This window comes from Neopsephotus bourkii, unplaced genomic scaffold (genome assembly GCF_033783945.1).
Source record: "Neopsephotus bourkii isolate Nb327-2 ecotype Australia unplaced genomic scaffold, CSIRO-AGI_Nbou_v1 NB_1520, whole genome shotgun sequence".
Lineage (NCBI taxonomy): Eukaryota > Metazoa > Chordata > Aves > Psittaciformes > Psittacidae > Neopsephotus > Neopsephotus bourkii.
This window is the reverse complement of record NW_026901996.1, coordinates 178,093-203,751: the sequence shown is the minus strand read 5'-3', so window position 1 is coordinate 203,751 and position 25,659 is coordinate 178,093. Positions and strand designations below refer to the sequence as shown.

Below are 25,659 nucleotides of genomic sequence, written 5' to 3'. Positions count from 1 at the left end.
TGTTTTATTTAGGATGGAATTCTGTATAATATTGAGATTATTACACTGGCTTAAGCATAGCAAAAGACTGGTGTTAGAACTGTTATAGTCTGTAAACTTGTACTGAATCCACAGTGTGTTTTATAGCTTGCCATTTTCCCAGTTACTTATTAAAATCTGGTCACTCTTATTATATGTTAATTGTGGTACAGTTTTAATGTTATGTAGGGCTACTTCTAGAGGTCAGCTTTTATCCCACTTGAAACCTGAGGCTCACTGCTGTGGAATGTCTCAGAGAAAACAGATCTTGAGAGATTAACTGATAAAATGAATCAGAATTTTGACACTTACATTGCATTTTTCTGATGTCTCTTAGTTGTAGGGGCACACCTGGTTTTGCTTTGCTTGTGGAGTTTTTTCTGTTTGGGCTTGTGTTTGAATGATTGTCTGCTTTTCACTCTTGGTGTCTCCTTGTTCTGCAAATACTGTGTAAGATGGTCACGTGTTTAGTTGTTTGTATTTTTGCTTCGGTCAGAAGAATGAATTACTGTATGCTGGAGGCTATTTAAATATGCTGACAAGATGAGCGCTAAACCCGTTTGATGGAATCAGGCTGGTTGTGGATTCAGTTTCTGAGTAAATGGTAGGTGGTTACACTGCAGCCATCAGTTGCACTTCTTTGCCTATTCTTTTTTTTTTCTGAAAATCATCATGAAACTCAGATGACATTTTCCAAACTGCCTTTCAAGTAATACAGGTTATCAAGTGCTCCATTTTGCTGTTAATCTACTTTATCTTGGACTACGTAAGTACTTTTAAGGCAAAGATGGTATCTTTTATGCATTTATGTAGCGTTTAAATATAAGAACGCCCAGATAACTGCTTTTGGGTATTACTGTAATAAAAATCTGTAAGGTTTATGTGTAGTTTGACAGTAGATAAAGGAGGTAAATGAGGTAAATAACATTCAGAAATCCTTTGATTTACATGCTTAAGAAGTTCCCCTACATTTTTGCATTGGTACTATAAATCTTCAGAATTTTTTACATTGTAAATTGTTGGTATTAAATGTGACATTTTAAATCACATTTATTGTCATGATGGTTGTAAACCACTTACCAAAATATGAGCTAGTACCAGCACTGCTATTCTACTTGATACCGTTTGAAGAGAAATGACATGATCCTGGGTCAGTCCAAAGGTTGGCTAGCTGATATCTTGTCTTTGGTGGTGGTGAATAGCAGATGCCTTGGGAAGAGTATAACAATGATATGAAAACATAGTGATAGTTCCCCAAAATACTTCTTCCAGCCTTTAATGATTCACAGCTCAGAGAGATCCAGAGCCAGGGGTGATAGTGTTTTATTTAACAGGTCCTCATGGATTTTCCTTCTGTGAAATATCCCGGTTTGTTGAGGCCATGTAAACCTGAAGTATCCATAATATCTCAAATGATGCTGTAGTTGTGGTCAAAATATTCAGGAATTAAGATATACGTGGAACAAATTTACTGAAACTAAGTTTGGGCTTTTTTTTGCATCATTTAGGTAACTTTTTTCATACAGATACCCTATTTGATTAGTGCTTGTGATGAGCAGTGCTTGGTGATTTAGCCAGTATTCTTTAGTGCCTGAAGGCTGGTTTCGGTCAGATAGGAAAGGAGTCTAGCAAACTGCACACTCAGCTAATGGAAAAGAGAAATGAGAATTGGCTTTGCTTGTTCCTATATGGTGATGAGCAGGTGATTTAAACTAAAATATGTATAAGTAGTCCCTGTTTGCATATGGCTTTGCTTGCACCTGCCTCTACGTGCTGCTTGAGGTGACAGAAGTTGTGAATACCAGTCATTTGTGACAGTTACAGTGTGACGTGCTCCTCATCTCTCCCCAAACAAAAATACCCAGCAGCTGCTGTCTTGAGCCTGCGTAGTGTGTTAAGAATGATACAAAGGAACGACTTCTCACGTAAGAGCAAATGTAACTAGGTACTGTCCTTGTGAAACTGCGTAAATGAAAGTTGCACAGGCAGAAACTTATTATGATGTTACCTAAGCTTTGAGAATGTAGTTTTGAAAGCACAGCATTGCTATTGGGCAGGAGGGAGATGTGTGAGGAGGTATTACCAGGTCTGTGCACAATGTACAGATGCACCTTCTTCTTTAAGAATGTGTGCGTCAGGCAGTGTTATGTGCAACCTACTGGTTGAAATTCCTGAACCTTCTTCAAGACAGTTAACTCCTGGTGTATTCAGATTTCTTCTCTTGAGGTCTCTAATGTAAGTATATAGCAAATAGTGGCCTTCAGTTCTTAGTGGGTGTTAGGATAAGGTGTTAGTCATCTCTTTTCCCTAAACCTGGCAGTGAGTAGTACAAGTGCCTTCTAGTGAAGGGAGAGGCGCCACTGGAATAATTTCTGAATTTACTTTTATTAAAAGGAATAAATTATCTGAGCTGCTGCAGACAGTACAGTGTGAATCTAGTATTAAAATGTTGCCAGTTGTTCATGTGCACTTGCAGAGACAAATACACACTTGAATTGTCCTTAGATGACACTTGCTTCATTTTTTGATATTGCAATCAAGTTGTTGTTTGTACATGTATCAGAATATTTGAAATTCAGTGTAAGCACACTGGTAAACACTGAACTGCAAGCGGCAAAACCAGTGATTTTTTGTTAAAGGGACAGAGTTCTTACATTAGAACACAGGACTGTGTAAAGCTGCTAAATGCACATTTGATTTTCTTTAAAGCAGTTAACATACTAATTTTACTTCAGAAGTGAAATTCTAACTGAAAAATTATCAGGAGAGATAAAACAGTAATTCTTAATTTAAATACTAGCTTGCAACTCAGTGTTGAAGATAACTTATTTATGCAATCTGCCGTTTTCAAGCCACAGAAAGACTTTTGTCTTGAAATTATAACTTGTTTTGTTGGCAAGTAAATGCAACAAAACTTTAAAGTACAAGCTTCCCAGTAGTTTTCCAGGAGCCATAATGAGTAATAAGACTCCATTTGTAGCTGTTAAAACACACAAAGAAGCAACAGTTCCTGCTTTAAGGTATATGTACTCAGTGTCTATCATACTGATTATAATATATATAATACATATATATAAAGAATCATGGAGTCATAGAATGGTTTGGGTTGGAAGAGACCTTAAAGATCATCTAGTTCCAACCCCCCTGCCATATATAATAAATATATATAATACATATATAATTATATATATTAGATACACTAGTTATAATAAATGTGGTGGAGAAACAGGGAAGGTGCACTGGTAGAACAGCAAAAAGGATATGGATTTAATGTAGGTCAACACTAACTGGAGTTAATTTTTTTAAGAACTTGCCTTTGTGTGGCCTTCGTGTTCTTAAGGACTGGCTATTTATTTTAGTATACTGTAGGAATATTCTAACATTTATATTTTCCTGAACAGCACTGATGTATGCATTGTCACACAGCCTCTATCCTGAGAACAGTCCTCAATTTAAGTCAGTGGGAGTCAGTCCCAGAAATCTGTGCTGTCCTTCAGTGATGTCTGTGTCCAGCTTGTCAAAGTATTGCACTAAGCAGAAGCGTGCTGTTGGCTTGTATCAGAGTTCTTGGTCTTCCCTTCTGGCTCCTGCGAGATCCCATGAATTTGAGCCGTGCCTGGCATCACATATCATGACTCAGCAAATGGGTTTGTGTTTGTCTTCTGAGAGGGATTTTGCTGATTATTGCAGCTCAACCACCTGCTAGTATGATCACATCTGATGGGTTCAGACCTTTGTAATATTGCAAATTAGAGCCTTGAGTGATGGATCAAAGGGGCAGAGGGAGATCAAATGCTTGCTGCATTGGCCTGTGCAAAGCTAGCATGTAGCTGATGTAAAGCTAGCAGGAGGCAGTTTCAAAGTAAATAAAAAGGTGGTTCTGCATTCGGGATGTAATTGAGCTATTGAATTCTTTGCCAGAAGATGTGGATGTGTAGGTGGTGTTTGCTAAAGGCTTACATGACCTTAGGGAAACCAAAGAAGTATGTGAAAGAAAATCTGTGAAAGGTTACTAAGCTTGAGAGGGCATCTGATTTAAGAGATCCCAAGCCACATAAGCCTGGTGAATGCTGGGATGCGTACCCAGTGGAAGAATCATACATGGCTGCGCTGTCCTTAGGCTTCTTCGTAGATATTTGCTTTTGGCCACTTTGCTGGGGTCATGATGATGAGCAAAGCAGACCTTTAGTCTGATCCAGTACTGTTACTCTCAGGCTCTGTTTCCCTCTGTTACACAGCTTGCATCAGGGATAGTTGAAGTATCTTCTTTTAAACCATGGAAGTAACTTTTTGAGAGGGAAGGCAATGAAGGCAAAGAGCAACTCTTCTAATGTGTGTATTCATTTTCCTCTGCCTGTGCTAACTGCTAGTGCTGTGAGCACTGGAGGCTTTAGCACAGTTGACTTGAGCTTTCTGTATGCTTGAGTATGGAAACAATCTACCAGAGCTCATTTTGTGTTCTTCCTCAGTTATAAGGCTTTTCCAGCCCCAGCATCATGCCAACAGCCATGGCGATACAGGAGCTGGAGCGGTATGTAGCTGTGCCACAGCATATTGTGTTACTCATGGAGGTTCTCTTAGGGATTTCTGTATGCTGTGAGTAAACTCTAAAGTCATCATCTGTGCTTGGCAGAAAAGTCTTACAGAGATGGACTTTTGTCATCATGTGAGAATGCATAAAATAGCCTACATATTAGATTTCTGCCATGTTGGGAAAGAACATTATTTGCTGTTCATTTTAGAAAATGTTTTGTAAGTACCACAAGACCTGGCAATACTGCAGGCCTTAGATAAAGTTAGTATTGATAACACTCTTAACCCAAAAGTACCTATTTCTCTCTTTAGCTGATTCTTACCAGCTTGGCTTCCAGGCTCCTCTGAAATTACCAGTTTCAGCACTGATAAAATGTACTACTTTGTCTGTAATACTTGCCAAAGGCTTTATTTAAGTAGTAGAGAGGTAATAAATGATTTGGTTTGGTGTTAGAGTTGCTTCTGTTTACATTTTCTTGATGCTTAGCCTGTTCATTGCTAGTTTGTTTGTTTAATTTTTCCCTAATTGAGAGAGTCTGTACCCACCTCTGGCCTGTGCTTTTTTTCCTTTATCTGTTCACTATGGTACAACATCAAGCACCTCCTTTGAGATAACAAGCAGCTTTCTGTGGAGCTGTGGCAGTAGGTCTGTAGCTCAGTGTTTTTTATTAACAATTTTTTTTAAAGGGGAATTTCTCTGACTTGTGCTGCAAAAAAGAAAATTGTCTTTCTGAAACCTGACATATGAAAAGCCAGAAGAGAATTTTATATTATTTATTTTCTTAATTTGTTTTAATGTAGTGCTTTCAGGATAATTAGATGTTACTTGTGTTATACACCGTCAGTGTTGCACTGTGTTGGCATCTGCCTTCTCCATAAACCCAAGGCCCTCAGGTGGCAGTTATTGGCATGGAGTCCCTCTGCTTTCCTCGTCACCGTCTCACAGTGCTCAGATATTGTAGGCTCTCTCCCCACACTGCTTCCTCCTCATCCTTGCTGCTCAGGGAATCCAGCCCTGCAAGCTTTCCTGAGTATCAGGCCCACAGCTTTAGCAAGACCCTTGGATCCTCATCTTCCTGGGGCATTTTCCTAGCAAGAAGCCTTGGGCTTTTCAATCCCAGTTCTCATCTCTTTGGTGTGCTCCAGTGGCTGGTGAAGTGCCACCCCTTTACACAAGACACCAAATCTCCCTTCAGGTGATGTAAGCAAGAAACCCTGCCACCTCTTTTTGGCCAGGTTTTCCACATCTGGAACGAAGCTGCTGTTGACGGCTTGGGGTGGGGTGGTGTCAAGGGGCAAAAAATGATGCATCCTAGAAAAGAGTAGAGATCTAATTTTTCAGGTAACTGAGATAAAACCATAGAATGGTTTGGGTTGGAAGGGACCTTAAAGATCATCTATTTCCAGCCCCCCTGCCACAGACAGGGACACCTTCCACTAGCCCAGGTTGCTCAAAGCCCCATCCAACCTGGCCTTGAACACTGCCAGGGATGGGGCAGCCACAGTTTCTCTGAGCAAGCTGTGTCCCAGTCTCTTACCACCTCACAGTGAAGAATTTCTTCCTTATATCTAATCTAAATCTATTCTCTTTCAGTTTAAAGCATTCTCAGTTAAAGCCTAACCCTTGTCCTGTCACTACATGCTCTTGTAAAAAGTCCCTCTGCAGATTTCTTGTAGGCCCCTATATAGTAAAAATATGTATATATAATTACATATATTAATATATTTAATAAATATGTATGTAGCTATATAAATATTATCTATGGTATGTAATTTGTATTTATATAATATTTATATATAATATGTATGATGCTTTAGGTGGAACTAGTGGAATCACCCTTTACTGACCACAAAAATGGTGGGTTCACGAACTCACTGTAAACCAAGGTCCTGTCCCCCAAAGTCATTTATGTTTCACCAGTAAACAAGGCAATACCATAGCCATTTTTAATGTTGTCAGAAGTTTACCTACGTTCAGAATGGCTAAATTTATAACAGTCATCATCTAACTACTTGGTTTTGAAACCTTAACATGTTGAACTTGCATGTCATTGTGTGCTAATAGTGTTTTAAATGAGTAGCTGCTGTGTACAGCTGTAATTATTGTACCCGCTTTGTGAATGATTTTGTGTCTGAAGTGGAAGAGCAGTATTCTCGTCTAAAGCTTAAAATGAACAAGTGTGGCATTAAATGATAATGGCAGTGATGTTAAACTGTTACCAGCAGAGATGGAAACAGCTTTTTGGGAGACTGTTGGTTTAGCTGTGTGTGGTACTCCTACTAAACACATTTTTAGGAAAAGAAATCCACTGTCTAGTTCCACAGGATATTATGCAATTTCCCTGAGAAAGAAAGAGAGCTGCACTTCCTTTTTCTGAGTGCTTGCTCATCTGCATTCCTCAGGTGTCATCATCCATCTCCCTCCTACTTTCCCCAGTCCTTGCTGTGCTGCTTGTTTTCTGGCATTTTATTGCGGATGATGATGGTTTATAGCGACAGTGTTCTGAGACAGTGTTCTTTGTGATATACCAGCATAGAGGACTTGGAGAACACCTATTTCAAAAGTAATTAAAACCCATAATGTTCATTTTCTGATTTTAAGTTTCTTGTGCAGATCGATGGCTTTTGTTCTCAACCTTGTGAATTATGCAAGCCTATCTCTTCATATGAAAACACCTTCAGGTTTATAACTAGTAGTCTCTTCCCTGTCAATGTAGTAATTTCTGTCCTTTGTTGCAGGATGGGAGACAAAATTAGGGTTAGGCAATAATTATTTATCAAAGGTGAAACAGTTCTAGCTGAAGAAAATAATACTTATTTTGTCATAGACCCAAGTTAACTCATCCCCTTCATCCCCAAGCCTGAATCATAAGTCAACAGAACCAGGGCAGCATGACACTTCTACCCAAATAAATTCATGGATGAGGCACTGCCATTATTAAATTGTAGTATTTGTTTCCTGTCCTTATTCTGCTTGTATACTAATGGGGAGAGGAGGAGGAAGATCATTTTCTTCAGCTGTTCCCATCTTATTGAATAGAAACCTTGTAATGCTTGTAAGAGGTGAAAATAACAGTACCACTGATTGCTGCAAATGATGGTGTAATTTTTTATCCCTTTAAGATCTAGAAAAATATTACCTACTGTAGAAAAGAAGTGACCAATTGTCACTTATACAGTCATATTAAGTACATATGTAAAAAGGCAATTAAAAATAAGACATGAGTGGAAATGTCAATAACGCAATCATGATGCTATGAAACACTGGTCCCTGGGTGAGCAGGTACTGAAGGTATGGCTGGAGCTATAATTTGACCTTGTGCAGCCTGCATGTTTCACAGCATCAACCCAACCCCCCCAAAAAAAACACATCTGGCTCTAGAAGTCACTGGGCAGTAAATGGCTGGAGACTGAGGAAGTACTTCAAGGAGCATCTCACGTTTTTTCCTGGGTGTATATTCTTACCTAGGCATCCCTAACAAAGCACAGTAACATGTCTGGTGAAAGGGAGAGGTATGGTGAAAGGAAAGTGAAAAGTAGTTGTATGATGGGGTGGAGGGAAACAAAATAAGGGGAAGGATGTGAGGGTCAAAGGATCAAAAATGGTGGTTCTACTCAGAGATGTGGGGGATCAGGGGATGGAAACAGTTCACCGTCACCAAGGGACACTGGGCTAGACAGACCTTAGTATGATGTAGTGCAGCAACTCTTAGGTTTTGTCCTTCTGTAGAAATAAACCAAATAGTTGGTACCTATGCCAGCGTACTGCCAAGTGTGATAGAAGATCCCCTGACTTCTCCTCCACTGATGGAAAAGGTGGGTGTCCAAGTGTGGGTGTTTTGGTCAGTTTGTCATTTACCTGTATTTTTTCAAGGAATTCAGACGGGTAAGGATATTATTTTTGTAGTGTATGGGGGTCAGTCCTGCCTTCAGCTCCCTCTGTCCTTTCTGCTTGGTGACTCCTTTTCTCAACCACGAAAATGGTCAGGGAAGCAAGTGGAGCTGCCCAAGCCTGGGAGCAGGTTAAGTGCCTCCTTGGGGAAGGGGGAGGAACTTTTTATTCCTACCCAAGCAATTGAAGATCATCAGAGAAAATATGGAAATTGTCATTCCTTGCTATACTTGTAGGACTCTTCTGCTAGGTTCATTGTGGTCTAAGTCTTAATGAGAGAAGGAAGAATAGAAGAACTCTGTATGCACATCATATTTTAAGTAATGTTGCTCCAATAACTGTTAGTATTTCTTACTTAAGCACTTAGCTGTGAAGTATTCTTATTGTCATAGTATGAGTGCCTTTTCTGATACACCCTATAGTGGTGGAACACAAATAGCCACCTGAGTGACTGAACATACGCAAAGTATATGTACGTTATATTCAGTGTATTTATGGAGTAAAAAGCAAATGTTATTCACAGTATGGAGGTTTTATGTGGTCATTTTGGTCATACACGAAAGCAAGACACCTCCGTGCCCTGGTTTGAAAAACTACTGAAGTTTTTAGCTAGCTTGAAGTGGTATGGTGTGATTCAACATGGTTGTGGCTTTGTTCGTTGTGAGCAGGGAAGAGAATGATTTTTTTTTTACCCCTATTTTCCATCTGTTTCTGTGTGAATCAAACAGCAGAGTGAGGTGCCTTTGATCAGGGATGGCATGTAAAACTCTCAAACCCTGACACTTGTAGAAATGTATGAGTGCTCATGAAAATGGGAAGACAAGATTGAAGTTAGTGTTACAGCAGATGACTTTACCTGTGTGCCATAGATGTCAGGGTTATTTGCACAGAAGTAAAAAAAAAAATCAGTGAAAAGTGTTTTAAGGTAATGAATCATTAAATTTTAAATAACAAAAATAAAACGACAAAGGAATTTATTTTTACTAATGTGTAGAGAACACTATAACACAGAACAGTTACAAGTACATTTTTCACTTGGGGAAAAAAAAATGGTATCAAGTTCTCTTTCTTTTGGAAGCAGGTTCTCTGAGTCAGAAGCCTGGCAAATAAAGGTTTTCCTGTAAATCTTTGGAGAATAGCTATAGAATATTCTTAAAAGATGTTTCAGATTGTTTGAATTTTACCTGCAATTATGAGCTTGTGAATAGCTTATATTCCAAAAGCGTTTTCTACAATAAATGCAGTACCATCAAATTCTCTATTGCTTTTTCATGAGTGAAGAGAGGAAATACCAGTAATGCTTTCTGATACTAAAGTGCTGACAGTTCCTTGATGTTTGCCATCCTAAGAGCCCAACTGAAAGGCAGGCAACCACAATATATTTTACTTAACATGTATTATTTATTTGAAAAAAACCCTGATTTTTGCAAAAATTTTTTTTTTTTTACTTTTCAACTGTAATGATCTTCTAATCTCAATCAAAGATCTGTTACAAGTGAAGGTGATAACCGAAAGTGCTTAAGTGAAAATGGATGATTTGACATCCTAGGAGCAACAGCCTCCTCCAGACACTGTGCTTCTGCAGGCTGTGTATTTGACAGCGCTGGGAACATGCTTCTTTAAAACTTACACATTACTTATGGACCTTTTTTAGATTGTCTTGTCACTTTTTTTCTTGCTTATGTAGACAGTTGTGTCCACAAAGGGCTTTTCATGTAATTGCTCCATGTTATAGTGTTTCTATCTTTTGATGTAGAAAATCAGCAGGATTTTGGATTTCTTTAAGGGAATTTTCACATTTACTTTTCACAGAATTCCCACAGATTCTTGTATGTACAAGGTTGGTGGTTAATAAGGAATTTTTTGAAGATACCAATTTGAAAATAACTTGCAGGAAGGAAAGGAGGGGGGCCGACACATGGTGATGGTGTATGTAAAGAATTGTATTTTACTATGTCTTTTATTTGTAGGTAGTTAATGAAATAGAACAAACTCAGAGAAGTTTTGGGATACATGAACAGCTCTAGAGGTCGTATGCCTGAAATGTGGAGATTTTTGAACAGTTCAGTTTGAAAATGTTCTACTTGGAACCACGTCTTTTATGATCTGTAAGTCGGTAACATGGGGACTGGATAGAAAAGTTTGTTGTTTCTAAACAGTGGGTTCATTCTGATGGAGTATTCTGGAGAGGATTTCTTCATTTGATAAAATCATATTGTAATGGTTTGGTCACTGATGCCTGGTCTGGAGATACACTGTCCCTCTCTCAATTCATCTCTGTAAGGGACCTAGTTAACAACATGCATTAAATGTTACAAGCGAAATAGTATTTAATGTTGAAGGATAAACAGACTTTGCATTTGCGTTCCCAGTCACTGCTACTAAGGATGGATTTGTTCCCCTTAAAAGCTGAAATAAACCTGTTCTCAGCCTATTTTGTGTTAGCTGTTTTCCTCGATTGTCACTTCTCGTATGGATTGTACTGCATTTTGTTGACATTCTTACTATTTCATTTATTTCTATAAAAGTTGATGTTTTGGGAAAGTTGGGAAACTATTTGGTTGTTTTTTCTTTCATAAAATTTCACTTGAATTTTGGGTTCATATGAGCTGTGAATAACAGTTGGATTCAGCGATGGACAAAGCTTAAATTTAGAGTTATTGCAGCTTCTTTCTGCCTCTTGTGATGATTTTTCAGTCTGCTTTTGTAGAGCGGCTGGTTTGTAACACTTGCAGTTAAATTGGGTATATTTGTTTCATAGAAGATATTAAAGCTTTGTTTGAAATATAAATGAAAAGATTTGATAAATAGTGGAGATGGGGAGAAAGAAGGTATTTACTCTGTTACTTAGAGTGTTGCATTTTAAATGCCAGCAGGTGGTCTATTCAAAGCTAGTAGTACTATTTGCTTTTAGTAAGCCATTGTGAAAAGCAAGGGGTCTGTTACTCGACTGTCCTTACAAGCACAAGTGATTGGTAGGAAATAGTGACTCCAGCAGTGTAGGATGTCATTACTGAAAACCTGTTACATGAAACTTTATGTCAAATATTTTTATTAGACATTGGAGATGTATATGTAATTAGAAAATTTAACATTCTGTGCAGATTCAACTCATTTTCCATAATAGACTGAGTTCCCCCCTCCTTACATTATTTTCTTGGTTTACATGCTTTGGCAGTTTTTATTAATGTAATAACACAGCTGTAAGTTTAGTTTTAAGTGAATTGAGAAATCATTTAACTTTAAAATCAAGTTGATTAATCTTAAACCCTTTTTTGCAAATTCAATACAATAGATTAGCATAAAGACTAATTAACATTTAAAATAATTTATTCCAGTTAAAATCCACTCTGAATTTGTTATAAGCAAAACATATTTTAAGCCTGCTTATTATATGAAAATACTTTCTGTACTTGCTGTTCAGCAGAGCAGTTAGGTGTATGCATGTTAATCACCCAAGTACACAAAGGTTCAGCTAGAGACTCTGGTTGAAAGACGGCATCCAGAAAACATGTATTACAAACAGCATAAAGCATTCAGTCTGTGTTTACAATGTTTAGCAGATAATTTTTATTAAAGTCAGACATAAAATTTTCTTTCAGCTTAAGTAAGCCAGAGATGGATGTCATTGTGAGATTTACATACCATTAGCTCTCAGCAATTGATCAGCAGCCAGCTCTGTGGTACAAGGCTACTTAGATACATTATCGTGATGCCAGGAGGCTGCAGGTCACGGAGGCTTACTGGCTGCGTGCTCGTTTCCTTTGGTTTTGTGATTACTTGATAAAATGAAGTGCATCACTGTGAACAATTGACCCTTTCGAACAGTCCAGACTGGTCAGCAATCTGAATCCACATTTTAAAGCTGTCATTATAGCCTCAAACTTAAGAGTTTCCAGGGTGCAGACAAAGGTGTTGTCCTCCTTCAGTACCAGCCGGGTACCGTTCTCAGACTTTATGAAGTACTTGAATTGAATAATATTTGAAGATACAGAAAACTCCTCTGGAAATCCATCCAGCCTGCTTTTGGACACCAGTACAATTCTGGATTTTATTTTTGCAATGAAATCAGGAGCATTACAAAAGATTCTAAGTCCTTGTGACCGGTCGTGGCTGTCAGTTATTTCCAGGAAAGTAGTCTCCCGACATGCTAGCTGTTCCTTCTCCCACCTTGATTTCACTGCATCCGAGAGTACCTTAAGCTGGAAAAAATCAGCTTCTTGTGCCAAAAGTTGATTTTCTCGAAATCCTTCTGGTAAAAGAAGTTCTCCATTTCGTAGGAAGTTGAGAATGTGTCTGAAAAGGAGTCCATCTCTGTCTATGAAGTAATGACCATCTGCATCAAATGGGCACATTATTTTACCATTTATGATCCCTTCCAGAAAAGAATCTGGATACTTGGTTAGTGTCTGTTTTTGTGTGATGTATAGATAGCCACCAACATTCAGAGTAATCAGAGACGTTTTATAGTCCTTGCCTTGCTCAGAGCCTTCGGAGTTGCTGTGGTTTTCGTCGTATTCATTTTCTCTTCTGCTTATTTTTCTCTCCATTATCAAAGCAAGGACAAAAAGCCAGCTATCTTGCTTTGCTCTTGTCAGCTTGAAAAAAGAATTTTTGTTTCTTTTTAGTTTAAAAAAGGCACCTTTATTCAGCTCCGGCACGATGTTGGAATGGAAATGCTGCTAGCATTGCTCCGACTGTCAGCTCAGCTTTGCAGTAGGTGGCGTATCAGCTGTGTATGCAACGAGATATCAGGAATATGACTGTAAAGGAGAATTTGCATTTAACTGTATAAGGGACGAAGGATATCACAACTGTTTGTCTCTTTCTTTAAGAAGTTTACATAGTCTCGGGTTATTCACAGAAATGCCCACTACTATTCTAAATGATGCCTTATTTTTAATACTTTAAGAATCATTTGTAGTATTAGCTAGCCAAATCATCTTTAGTCCTTATGGTGTTAAACAGATAGCTTCATTTATGTTTCAAAGGTTTTAATTTTCACAAAGCCTCTTTTCGCATTTGTTTTGGTCCCGATTACAGTACCTGATGCATACATCAGGACAGTATGGAAAGGAGAGGTGTCCCTGTCTGTAGAAGGGTGGGGGGGGGTCATCTATGAAGTGCATGCACTTACGTATTCCTTCTTTATCAGACATGTGCTCAGTGGTAAGATTTTTTCACAGAAAATACTCTGGAAGTTATGCTGAGGGCTTGTTGGTCTGACTGGTTTAAGTTTGTGGTGAAATCTTCCATTTGCAGTCGATGGGAGTATCTGCACCAAGAACTGCAGCCTGATGAGGTTGTGCTTTTTCCCTTTCTCTGTGCCATAGATAAAAGTCAGTTTAGAGAGGGATTTACTCTTTATATTGGTGATGTTTTTTAAGTCACCAAGGCTATCTAGCATCAGTTTGTTCTTTCTTGACAGAAATAACTCAGCTGCCCTGTGGAACAAAGGGTTAGTGTGCCTGCAGATAGCTTTGAACATCAGATAACATTAGAGCTTAGCAACACTTGGTACAGGGAGGGGGGAAACATCGGCAGAGCACGCTTGAATCAAATTGCTGTTTTCTCTCCATCATCTGCGCTCTGAGCTTACTCTCAGTTGCCTCCTAGAACAAGGTTTCCTTTAAACATTTGCAGCTTGGAGCAGGAAAGGGAAAGCTCCTCGCACATCTCTGTGCGTGCTTCCCTGTGGAGTGGACAGGAGCTACAGCATTCATTCCCCAGCATGGGTGGAGCGAACACTTACCTTGGGCTTGACCTGGAGAGGTCCCATCGTTTTCAAGGTGTGTTTGTCACAGGTAGATGTCTCCTGCTTTGTGCAATTAGCAGTGAAAAGTAAGATTATTCTTCTGTAAATTCATCTGCTCTGTTGCGAAATACTCCTCCTGCACCCACTGTTTGTAAGCCTGTTTATCAATACTGTAGAGTCATCACTGTAATATTTTATTAATTGATAACAGAAGATAGTAAAAATAAATGCACTTTTTTTTATTTGCTGTTCTCCCTGCCAGGGTATCCCTAGTACTGGTACGCAAAATTTTTCTGCTGCTGTATGTGGTATATTAAGCAGATATTATTCATTAGGTGTGATTTATCAGGAATTAGTCATGGTTTTAATTTTAACTCTGCTGTTATTGGTATGTTTAGCGTAACTTCAGTCAAAGACATTTCAGGCAGCTTCTGATTTTTCACCATTTGGATTTTTTTCTCAAAATTAACTCCTTTCACAATTATTGAGTGTACAAATGAGAAAATGAAAGAGCCAGTTAGTTTCAAGTGTGATTTTTTGTTGTGGGTTTTTGTTTTTCACCATTATAGGAGGCATCCGTTCAAATTTAATTTACTGTCAGGTAATAGAAAATTCAGTTGATGTGCTTAGACTGTGCATAGTTACATATCTTAGTGGCTGTTAAACCCTAAAAGAATGATTTCTGTGGTGCTTTCATCTTGCACTGTGATCTTGAAATACTTTGAAGCTGAACTAGGAATGTCCTGGCACAAGTACGTAGGGATTTCCAAGGAGAGACATGACATTTTTCATGGCCAGCTAAGCTGTCTACATTTTAAGAGACAGCAGTTACAGAATACTTAGTTTTCATGCTCATCGTCTTCTCAGCATTCTAACACTTGCAGTTGAAATTTTCCACTTTTGTGAACGAGTAAGTGTTCTTTGAAAGTTCATGTAAAATTCTAGTGGTTTGTATGATAAAATATTCAAAATCAGTTTGATGTGGAAAACACTCTGTGGAGATCATGAATATTTACATTTAAACCTTTGAAACTTGAAATATGTCAGAGCTGCTGTAAAATTTTCATCAGCACCAACCCATGTAACTTCCTTCACTGCAGCTGACAGTCATCAGTAACACAGAATTAAAGCCTGGCATATCTTTGAGAAAATATTCCACTTTTTGTGCTATACTACAAGACTTTTCCAAAGAGCCCTCATTCTTCCTGTGCACTTAGTGATCCATATGGTATTGTGCCGTGTGTAGTTTTAGTGGGGTGGTTTCGTATAGCTCACTGTTTTCTGAAGGTGTAGCTGTGTCTAAAGGAACTGGATGTCCTGTTTTTCTGGCCTATTGTCCATGCACTGGAAGATCGTCCAAAAGTTCATTTTGGTAAAGGTATGCAAGTATTTCTTGCAATCAAGTTAAAGACTTTGATTGTTCTTGTGCTCTGAGGGTCTCTGTGTTGTGTACCAGGCATGTGATAGCTGAGATATGCCCAGTACATCCCAGCTCTTCTTGATTCCCACTTAGACAGAGCAACTTGCTGCTGTGTGCTGCCTCATACTTTGAGTGAACTGTCTGTTTCTGCCCTATCCAGCTGAAGTATCCTGCTTGCCACTGTTTGCAGCTAGCAATCCTGAAGTGACTGCTGCTTCACAAATTGTTGGTGTCACCTGTATGCTGCAATGGCTATTCAAGTAAGGAATAGTGCTGGAATCCAGCAACTGAAAGGATATCATTTTGATTCCAGAATGAGTCATAAAATATACTAAGCACTCTTGCACACGCGAGACTGGCTGTAGTAGTACTCTTCCATTTCCAAGTTACAGCCTTTAGGCTGCACCAGAGAGGACAGTCATCAAGAGAAGTTGTGGCTGCCCCATCCCTGGCAGTGTTCAAGGCCGGGTTGGATGGGGCTTTGTGTAGCCTGGTCCAGTCAAGGTGTCCCTACCCATGGCAAGGCGGTTGGAAATGAATGAGCTTTAAGATCCTTGCCAACCCAAACCATCCTGTGATCCTAGGATTCTCCTTGATCAGGGAAGCTGTGCTGGAGACAGTGAAAATGCAGTGCTGGTGTCTATCAGTGACACAGGAGAACAAGTCCAAGAAGGAGGGAGCTAAGCATCTGCCCCTCATTCTGTCCTACATGTTTCCTTTTGGAAAGTAACCTCACTCTTCCTCAACTTTCATCCTCTTCCTGAACCTCCTGCTCTGGATGTACGCCATGGAGCTGAGGATTCAGGACTGGAGCACAGCACAGGAAAGTTGGTACTTTACCAGTGTTTCAGCTTACTCACATGTCCAAATAGCATCAGCTTCACTGAAAGTCCTGTCAGTGGAAATGACTTGGGTCACAGAAAACAGCTACTTTTATTTATTACAGTATTAAAGGGTATGAGGAGAAATCTCAGCTGTAAGAGGTAGAGAATTTTTGAAGCTGTGCTAATGCAATCTGTTGGGGTTATTGAGGTAATTTGGTAGTCATAACACAGAAAATTTGCCAGGTTATTGGACAATTAAGCCACTCAATAGTTACTGTCGCACAGTGTTGGTAGCATAGGCATTTTCCTTCTAATAATAACTTCAGGATGGTGATTAACAGCTATTGAAGACAAGTTCTACACACTAATTAAAACTGAAGATTTTCAAATCAGCAAGTCTGAAAAGTTTGCATTCAAGAGATTTAAAAGAGCTGTGTAAGAAACTTATCAACAGTTGCCACTGAGATTTTTAACAATTTTTGAGCACTGCAGTTCTACAAGACTGAAAAAGCAAAAGACGTGCCAGTATTTGAGAGGTGAGGTGGGTGGGCCACGTATTTAAAAACTAGGAGGGACTGTACAAAAACCAATAAAACATCAGACTTGGAAGTCAATCAGTTAAAAAATGAAAGGAGAGTAATATAATCATAGAATCATAGAATGGATTGGGTTGGAAAAGACCTTAAGATCATCCAGTTCCATCCCCCTGCCATGGAGAGGGACACCTCCCACTAAACCATGCCACCCAAGGCTCTGTCCAGCCCGGCCTTGAACACTGCCAGTAATACTGTGGGTGGAGATAGAATGATTGTGCCAAATTTTTTTTCCCCTTTTCTTGATTGCAGTTTGTTCAGCAAAGCAGGTGATGCTTTTTTTCTGTTAAATCTCTCACTATGTCTCATTTGTCATTTTGAATTAGAATATATGCTGTATTAGTTTGCCTTTCATCTAACTGTACAAAAAATATCTGCAGGCTTCAAACTGGCAAATGTTAGGCAAAGAATTACCATTAAAAAGTTGCTGTGATTTGGTCCTTGGTCCTATTTATTTTTAGTCAGTGATCAAGGAGGTAGTTCCTGATAAAGTTTGGAGATGATACAGGCTGAGGATGTAATCAGGAGACACGTTGCTGACACACAACCATTTCATAGAATCACAGAATGGTTTGGGTTGAAAAGGACCTCAAGATCATCTAGTTCCAATCCCTCTGCCATGAGCAGGGATGCCTCACACTAAACCATGTCACCCAAGGCTTGGATAGTTGGTTAGGATCATGTTTTAATATGACCATATATAAGGTTTGTATACCCAGGAATACACCGTAGACAGGCTTGCAGTACATGCGTTTGCAGGATGGTTAGGGCAGAGACTCTGTCCTACAACTGAACGTGAGTTCATCATTCTGAGCAGTGGTCAGTAGAACAAGTGTACCGTGTATCTTTGGAGGCGTGAATAAGGGAGTGACAAGTGAAGACCAGGCGGTCCTGTTCTCCAGCTGCTTAGGTACCAGCAAAGAAATGTCTGAAAAGGACATCAGCTTCGAGGCTGCCCTTTGAATGGATGAAAGGCACCATAAAATGTCTCTGGTCTGGAAGATCAGAGATGAAGTCTAGTGTAAGAAAGGTTTGCTTCTTGTCCAGGCATTACGTGCAATAGCCAAGGAAAGTGCACAGCAGTATGAGTGGGCAGCAGGAACTACTGGGGCTTCTGACTTGGACACTGGGAAGCACAGCCCAACTTCCACCTGCCGAGGAGCTGGAGTCACACATGCCTATATCCTGTATTTTCTTCCAGTTTTTCCTGCTGCCTGCGAATTGTGTGTCCTGAGGCAGGTCTTCATCTCCTTCTTTGTGAGCAGCTGGCACTGCTCACAAAGAGCAGGAGCTCGTAAACTCCAGATGCTATCTCACAGGCTGTTTATTCTATCTGTGAGAGATGATGTCTCAGGAGAGACATTAGTGAGCTGAACTTTCTCAGGCCAGTAAGAATGATTAAGAAGCTGAAAAATAGGCCTCATGGAAGATTTAAAAAACCACTATTTTAATTAGGCTTGATAAAGGTGGAGATTCCACAAGTGCTTGGATGGGAAGAAACGCTTTCATAGCTGGCTCTTCAACTTTGCATTCAATGGTCCAACAAGGCCTAGTGGCTGGAAGTTGGAGCTGGGTGCAGTCAGACTAGAAAACTCATTAAAATCTCCAAGCCAGTCTATCTCTCTCTCTAAACCCCTCAAGCTGTAACCAAACACAAAAAAAAACCATCACAACCCCTGTTAAACTTTTTCTGCACAATTTCAGTAAATTTCTCCATTGCCTCTTTAGTAAGGTTACCTTAAGCCTTTTAACTAAGTTCTGTTCATTCGGTGATGATTGTCACTAGGATTTGAAGCTGGAATTGGCATTTTCCCAACACATCTCCGTATCCCTATTGCAGCTCTGGTCCTGGAACAAGTGAAAACAGACCTAAGTTTCTGAACTTGAGTTTGGTGTGTGAGAGCTAATTAGACTGGAAAGGGAGTAATGTCCGTGTTCACCATCTACAGTCACTCATCCAGAGGTATGCATGCATCATTGCAGATTTATTCTGTTAGGGTCTCTGGATGTGTTAAGATGCCCAAGAGAGTCCAAGGAAAGTGGGACATAAACCTTGGCTTTTGGAGCATGGATGAGCTTTGACAGCGGACTAGCTTAGCTGCAAGATGTTCTTGGGAGACTGTGGACAGCCTTGTACTGTCAAGTGACTGAACATTAAAAAGCCAAATCTGGTTCAGTAGTAATTAAAAGAGGGTATTAATCAAGACATCAAAGATGAGATATTACTAAGAGTAAGTATGTTTAACTGGCACGTTCATTTCCTAAATAATTGGTGTGTGGGAGCTAGCTGGTTCACTGATCCTGATTCTTAAAAATGACTTGAAAATTAAGTAAGGTGCAGAGACTCACAGCAGCAAGTTGGTGTTCAACAGCTGGCCTGGGTGGCTGAGGTGGTTAGAGGCTAATTAGCCTTGAACCTGTACCACAGAAACTAGTGGGAAAACTGTCATGGGGTTCAAGAGGTAGAACAGATCAGAAATATAATGAATGCTATCAAACATGGCTTTTTATAAAGTTTTTTTTTGTCAAACAAACTGAATTTTGTTTATTTTGGAGATCATGAGTTTAACAGCATGTTTGCAGCTTGTTTAGCATTTTGTAGTATTGCGCATAATTTAGAATCTTGTGACATTCTGATTTATGTCTAAAAGAAAAATAGCAAGCACAGAACAAGATCAAAAACTGGCTGACAGTTATCAGAAACTAATTATGAGTAGGAGGCCACTTGGGCTGCAGTTTGAAGGGCTTCCTCCAGGATTAGCAAAAGGACAGCGTCCTTTAGTGTCATAGTTGACACAAATGCTGGACAGGCAGTGAAAAACTGTGACAGGACTTGCATGGTGTGACTGGGGTCCTTAATTCACAGAATCTGTTTAAAGACAATGCGTTTTAACCAAGCCAAAGGCAATTATATACCTAGAAACAGGGAATGCAGTGCCCATGTGTAAAATGTGAGGCTTAGAGAAAACCTGAAATAGTTGTGTTAGTAAAATAGCCAGTCAGCTCTGTCAGTACCCAGAGCTTGATTTTTAGAGACTAATTGATCTTTACCCAGTTTTAGCTGTGTAAACATGAAGCACAGTTATGGGACATAGACAGACCCGCCACAAAAAGAATCCCCAAAACTACAAAAAGAATCCCCAAAACTACAAAAAGAATCCCCAAAACTACAAAAACCCCACCAGCGCAGGGCGGGTCATTGAATCTTAAGAGATGAGACTAATCCTTCCTCTGGCAGTCTCCATTCCTCCCTCTCTCAGCTGAATTCAGATATTTTGCTGAATAACCTTGAGATGGCTGACGTGAAATAAGAAAAATGCCAGCTCCTATATCTGTTATTTTACTTCTGTATATGGTTATGGTAAGACCAGTACAATGGTGTTGTATCTTCTTGTCTCTTTATTCTGAAACCATCATTGCAAGGTAGAGCAAGGTACAGAAAAGACAAGAGATCCAAAACTGATTTAAATGTGGTGAAAATGCTTTGTGGTGAGATAATGCAGGAGCTTGAATTACTCCATTTATTGAAAAGAAGATTGAGAAGTGACTTGATTACAGTGTGTAAGTACTTTCAAAGGGAGATAACACCAGGTACTAAAAGGCTCTTTAGCATAGTATAGAAAGCCATAAGAAGAATCAACTGCTAGAAGCTGAAGTCAAATTAATATTAGAAATTAAGCAGCAATATTTGTACCACTTTCAGCCACAAATAAGGTTCTGTACATAAGAAAGAGGATAACATTTATCTATCTGTGATACACAGGAAGTCGGCAAATTTGCTAAGTTGTCTTTCCTGACCATAAACTTTAGGAATCAGCAAAACGTTTAACCCAGATTTACCTGGAAAAGTTGGCATTCTTTTCAAGGCTTTAATTTAAATCAGACCAAGAAATTTTAGACTAAATAATTTTGAAATACATGGTCTTGAAGTAATCACTCTCTGCATTATTCAAGGAGAGCAGACTTTGACTTCCAGATGTAGTAATACTTCAGTCTATAAGTCAATGTTAAAATTAGCGGTGTCCCGGCATGCCTTGTGTTACTTTGATTCAACACTTCTAAGCATTTGTTAGCTTCTGTGACATTGCCAGCTGAAGGTGACAAGTGACAGTGCAGTAACCTGCACTGATAGCAAGATGAGACTCTGTTGGAAAGATATTTTAAATAGTGAGAGGTAATCAAGCCATGACAACTCATCCTTTCATGTTTTCAGGGCTGTTCCAGAGGTGTTGGTTTAACACATATTGCACTGGCTATGGCCAAAAGCAATGGATAAATTGCCACACACACATACTCTGCACTAGAACATCATAGTAGAAAAGCAGGTGTTTGGCCACCATCACTTCTGTCTTCCTTTCTGCATGAAGTTGCTTCTAATTTTTAGTTTTTTCCACCTTTACCAGGGTAGGCTGGTGCTATTGTACCACTCTGTTGGTCATCTTTGCTTTAGGTGTTCACATTGGATTACAGAGTGACTGTGTTACAGTGAATGTACAGAGAGCAGTATTAACTAGAACTTAGGATGTGATCTCCTAGATTATTAACTGCAAGTTTTTATTTCTTTTCTCCAAGTGTTACCATATGCAGTATAATTATTCTGTTGCATTGTGTTCCTTTAGTGAACAGTTTGGGGTGTTTTTTATTGCAATAAGGTGAAAATAAGTTACTCTTTTTTGAGGATAAGAACAAAATTAGTCCTTATTATATCTTCCACTGATTTTGGGTACTTTGATGATTGGGTTCTCTTTATAGCTCATGTTTTTCATGGTCACTGGCTGTATTCAATGCACATTTCCCAAAAACAGTTCCTAGATAATCTGAGTGCATCAGTCTGAAGAAAGGAGGACCACACGTCTCTTATTTCAGACTTGGTCTTTGTGATTCATTCTTAATATGTAAAACATCTGATGGCAAAATAAGGAAGTCTACAGGATACCAGCTGTGCAAGCATATTGCTTCAGTGTGTAAATAGCAGAGATGTTAGAACTTAATTTGAGGTTTGAGAACTTATGATTACATTATATTTACTAAATTCTTAATTAGTGGAAAATAATCCAAATGTTGACTGTGTTGGTGAATCTTTTTTAATGTCCAGTTTTGCTTTGTTTTTTTAATTCTAGATAAACTTGCCTTGGAAGGAATAGTGGTGCAACGTGCTGAATGCAGACCTGCAGCTAGTGAAAATTATATGAAACTGAAAAGGTAGGAGTGCTCTATGACAAATGGATATGTGATATCTGACTTGGATGGTTTTATTATTGCTTTACTAGCGATGGATGATTTTAGTGTTATCATGGCCTTACATAGGATTTATACAGGGTCAGAACTGTTCTTGCTTTTGGGGTGGGTTTGCAGTAGGGAGGGTATGAAGGCTGATGTGGGGCTTATACCTCCCTCTGGTATCGTCTGGTGGGATGGTGTAGTGTTCTGCATTCCATCATGTGCAAAGCTCTTAGTAGAGCACACTTTGTGCTTCTTAATACCTGAACGTGTGAATGCATAGCTGTCTTCAAATGTGATTGAAGCTGTATTTCCTGAGGACTTAAAGGTTTGCATTGGTCTGGTCAGGACAGGCTTCTTGAGTATGAGTTTCTGTGTGGATTATCCAAATCTAATTCTACGTAATACTGTGCTATACTAGACAAAACGCACCTCTGGAAATATATTTAAAATGCCCCAAATAGGAAAGAATTCAGGGAGAAATGCTAGACCTAAACTGGCATACTTGCTAGAAAAGGTAATGGCTGAAAATGTCAGAAATGGGATGGAAATTACAAGATACACATTTAACAGAATCATTTAGTGACTTGAAAATTTAATCTGATACATCCAGAATTTACTATGTGATTCATATATCATATGGATAATGAACTTGATGATGTTCTCTTGTAATATATCAGAATTGGAATTTAATTGTGCATGGTACTAAATGCATATATAAATATTTTAAGCATGTGGGTTTTCATTAAATCACCCTTTTATATTGTGAATTTGTTGTCATTAGAGAAATACAAAGCAGGATATTTCACGAAGAGAATTGTCTGTGACTAGTTTATGACTAGAATCGTCAAAAGAAATGCAGAAAAGGCAAAGTGATGTTTTCCCCCAGTTTCTGATCTGTTTTCTGTGCATCGTATACTACATTTACAGTATCTTAGGTTTTATCAACCTCCTCTGTCATATAAACTGCTCCAGTATTTCCTTATTACATCTATTCAATCCCAAGACTTTTATGTTCTAGCTGTTGGCAGATCAGTACCATAAGTTTGCTCATGTACAGTGAACTGCTTCATTTCAGGCTGAGCTCTGTGATTGCTGTAATGATTTTTGTCATCAGTGTGAAATGGAGTATGAAGCAAATGTGATGTTACTAGGAAAATGCTCATTTCAATCTGGCAATTTTAAATTTATACAAATATAGTCTGTGGGATTTATTTGCTTCATAATTGTTTTAATCACAGGTTGCTTGATCCAAGTGCTTGTTTGCATTTTGTATTTTTCTATTAGTTGATCAGATAAATTTCTGGTAAGGCCGTAGCAGGAGCCCAAAACAAAACTGATAGCTTTAATGACGCACTATCCAAACTTTGATCTTTTTTCAGCATTCTTTCTGTCACACAAACATGCATGCAGCCCCTCCTGGTCTTTGATTTTGTAATGTTCAACTCCTACAGGAGCAGCAAAGATACAGACATGAAAGCAGGTCTTGTGTTTAGAAGCAGTGGCAGCTGAAAACTGATGCTACTGTTGTTTTTTCGTTACTGTAGAAAAATCATCAGGCTGTGTATGACTAGTTTCTAACATTCCATGTTGTTAAAGATTTTTTTGCCTTTGACCAAAAAGTTGGGGTTTTTTTTAATCTCCTCTGGTGGAAACCAGCATGGGATTTAGCAGATCCAGCAGTCACAGGCTCAGGAGAAATTGGTTTATGTCCAAATAACATCTCTGGTATTTTAGTAGTAGGATCTAACTCTTCTTTTCACTCCCTTTACTCTCTCCCACCCTCAACATGGCACAGTCTGTATTTGTGCTTAAAAAAAAAAAAAAAGTGACAGCACTGAAGAGAAACCATTTAAGTTATAGAACTGTGTTATATTAAATCATTTTTGTTCACTTTTCTATTTACTGTTGTGCTTTACATGAGAGAGACTCTTCAAAGGGTGGAATTGGTAATATTGATTAAACAGCTAGTCTGTTGTGTAGGCTTTAAGTGCTACAGTAGTAAGTTGAGTTGGGTAGGAAATAAAATTAAAAGATAAATGCAATTGCTTCAAACTTTGAAGATCCAGAAAATGAAGTTAAGCTGTACACTCCAATAACTGTAATCATTTGTCTTCTGAGAGCTAGCAGTGACCAAAAGGGATTATATACCTCCCTGGTATTAAATGCAGATATGGATCCTGTCTGTTTTACTGTCTGTGTTTGGGCCAAGGATACCAGCTGATGGGTGCGTGGCATGGCATTTGATTTCCGTGCTGCTCTGCAGAGTTTCAGTGAGAGGACAAAGTGATGGTCTTGTGATGGGGCTGCCAGCCGTTAGGTGGGAGATATGTGTGACGTGGGGGTTCCAGGATGGATAATGAAAGTACAGGATTTGGTGATGTGTATGCGTGAAAGCGTTACCGAATGTAGCAGACGGGAGGGGTTTCTCAGAGAGAGCAGCTTTTTATTTGGCTACAGGAGGGTGTAGATGGCTGATGTAGAACAATTTTAATACAAGGCATAAATGTGTGCTTAGAGATAACTAGTCAGAAAGGTAAAACAAAAGTGGTGTGACCTTCACTTGGTATTTTCCATTTCAGAAGTTTTGTTGTTGGCAGGTTTATTTATTTTTTTCCATTTTCCCGAACTTCAAGTTATGTAAGGGGAATAAATACCACGAAACACCTGCTATCCTTCACTAGTAAAGCTCTATGCTGTTGTATTTCCTGGAATTTTTTATTAACAATGCATTTGCTCTTTGTAGCACCTTAATGAATAGTTATACATTTGCTGTTGCTGCTGGTGATGCTGTTGCGGCTAGCTGGAAAATAATGTGTGGTTTCCAAGCACCTGTCCTAATTCGTGTCTTGTAGGAGTGGATGTCATGGTCCCCCTTAAAAATACTTGGATTGTGTGGTGAAAAAAATAGGCAGACTGTTCTCAGCTGCAGACTGCTTTACTATATGACGGTCACAGAAAATACTGCTCCTACACTGCTCTTTCTGGTTGATACTTCCCCTCTAGCCCCATAAAGCCTGGCAGATGAAGGAAGATGGTGACATGTGAACTGTTGTAGCAGAGGGTGTGTGTCACAGATGTGACACACATGCATGGCTCATTGTACAGCGCATACTGTATTTGCACCAGTCTTGTGCCCTCACCATCCGTATCACCTTAAGTAGGCAGCCTTTCCCTTCTCCCAGGCTGGCCTAGGTAGGCTCCATGGACACCACAGCCAGTCCTACCTGAACTAGGCTATTTTCCTCATCTTACTTTAGTCAGCTTTCCACCATGAGGAGTCATTATATGTCAAAATTAATTTTGTTTTTCTGAGGCTCAGGAGACTTTTGTTTCCATTACCTCCATTCTATGATTCCGGTGTTTAACCAACTTGGAGTTAATGACTCCCCAAAGAGAGAGGT

The 25,659-nt window shown here is 39.1% G+C and overlaps 2 protein-coding genes across 3 annotated transcripts in view; one reads left to right on the top strand and one right to left on the bottom strand.

The window, feature by feature from the left end:
• Positions 1-25,659, top strand: part of GTF2F2 (general transcription factor IIF subunit 2) — a 93,236-nt gene that overhangs the window by 21,831 nt on the left and 45,746 nt on the right. For both annotated transcript variants that reach the window (XM_061369922.1, XM_061369921.1), the window contains one exon: positions 22,156-22,237. In XM_061369922.1, coding sequence (XP_061225906.1) covers positions 22,156-22,237 — 82 coding nt within the window. The remainder of the gene's footprint in view (positions 1-22,155; positions 22,238-25,659) is intronic.
• On the bottom strand, positions 11,479-13,237 carry KCTD4 (potassium channel tetramerization domain containing 4). The gene has a single exon (XM_061369924.1). It carries the CDS (start codon positions 12,991-12,993, stop codon positions 12,220-12,222), a length of 774 nt encoding a protein of 257 aa, XP_061225908.1. The 5' UTR covers positions 12,994-13,237; the 3' UTR covers positions 11,479-12,219.

What these genes read in the sequence shown, in the direction of transcription:
- KCTD4 (XM_061369924.1), bottom strand. Translation starts at nt 12,993, where the DNA reads ATGGAGAGAAAAATAAGCAGAAGAGAAAATGAATACGACGAAAACCAC.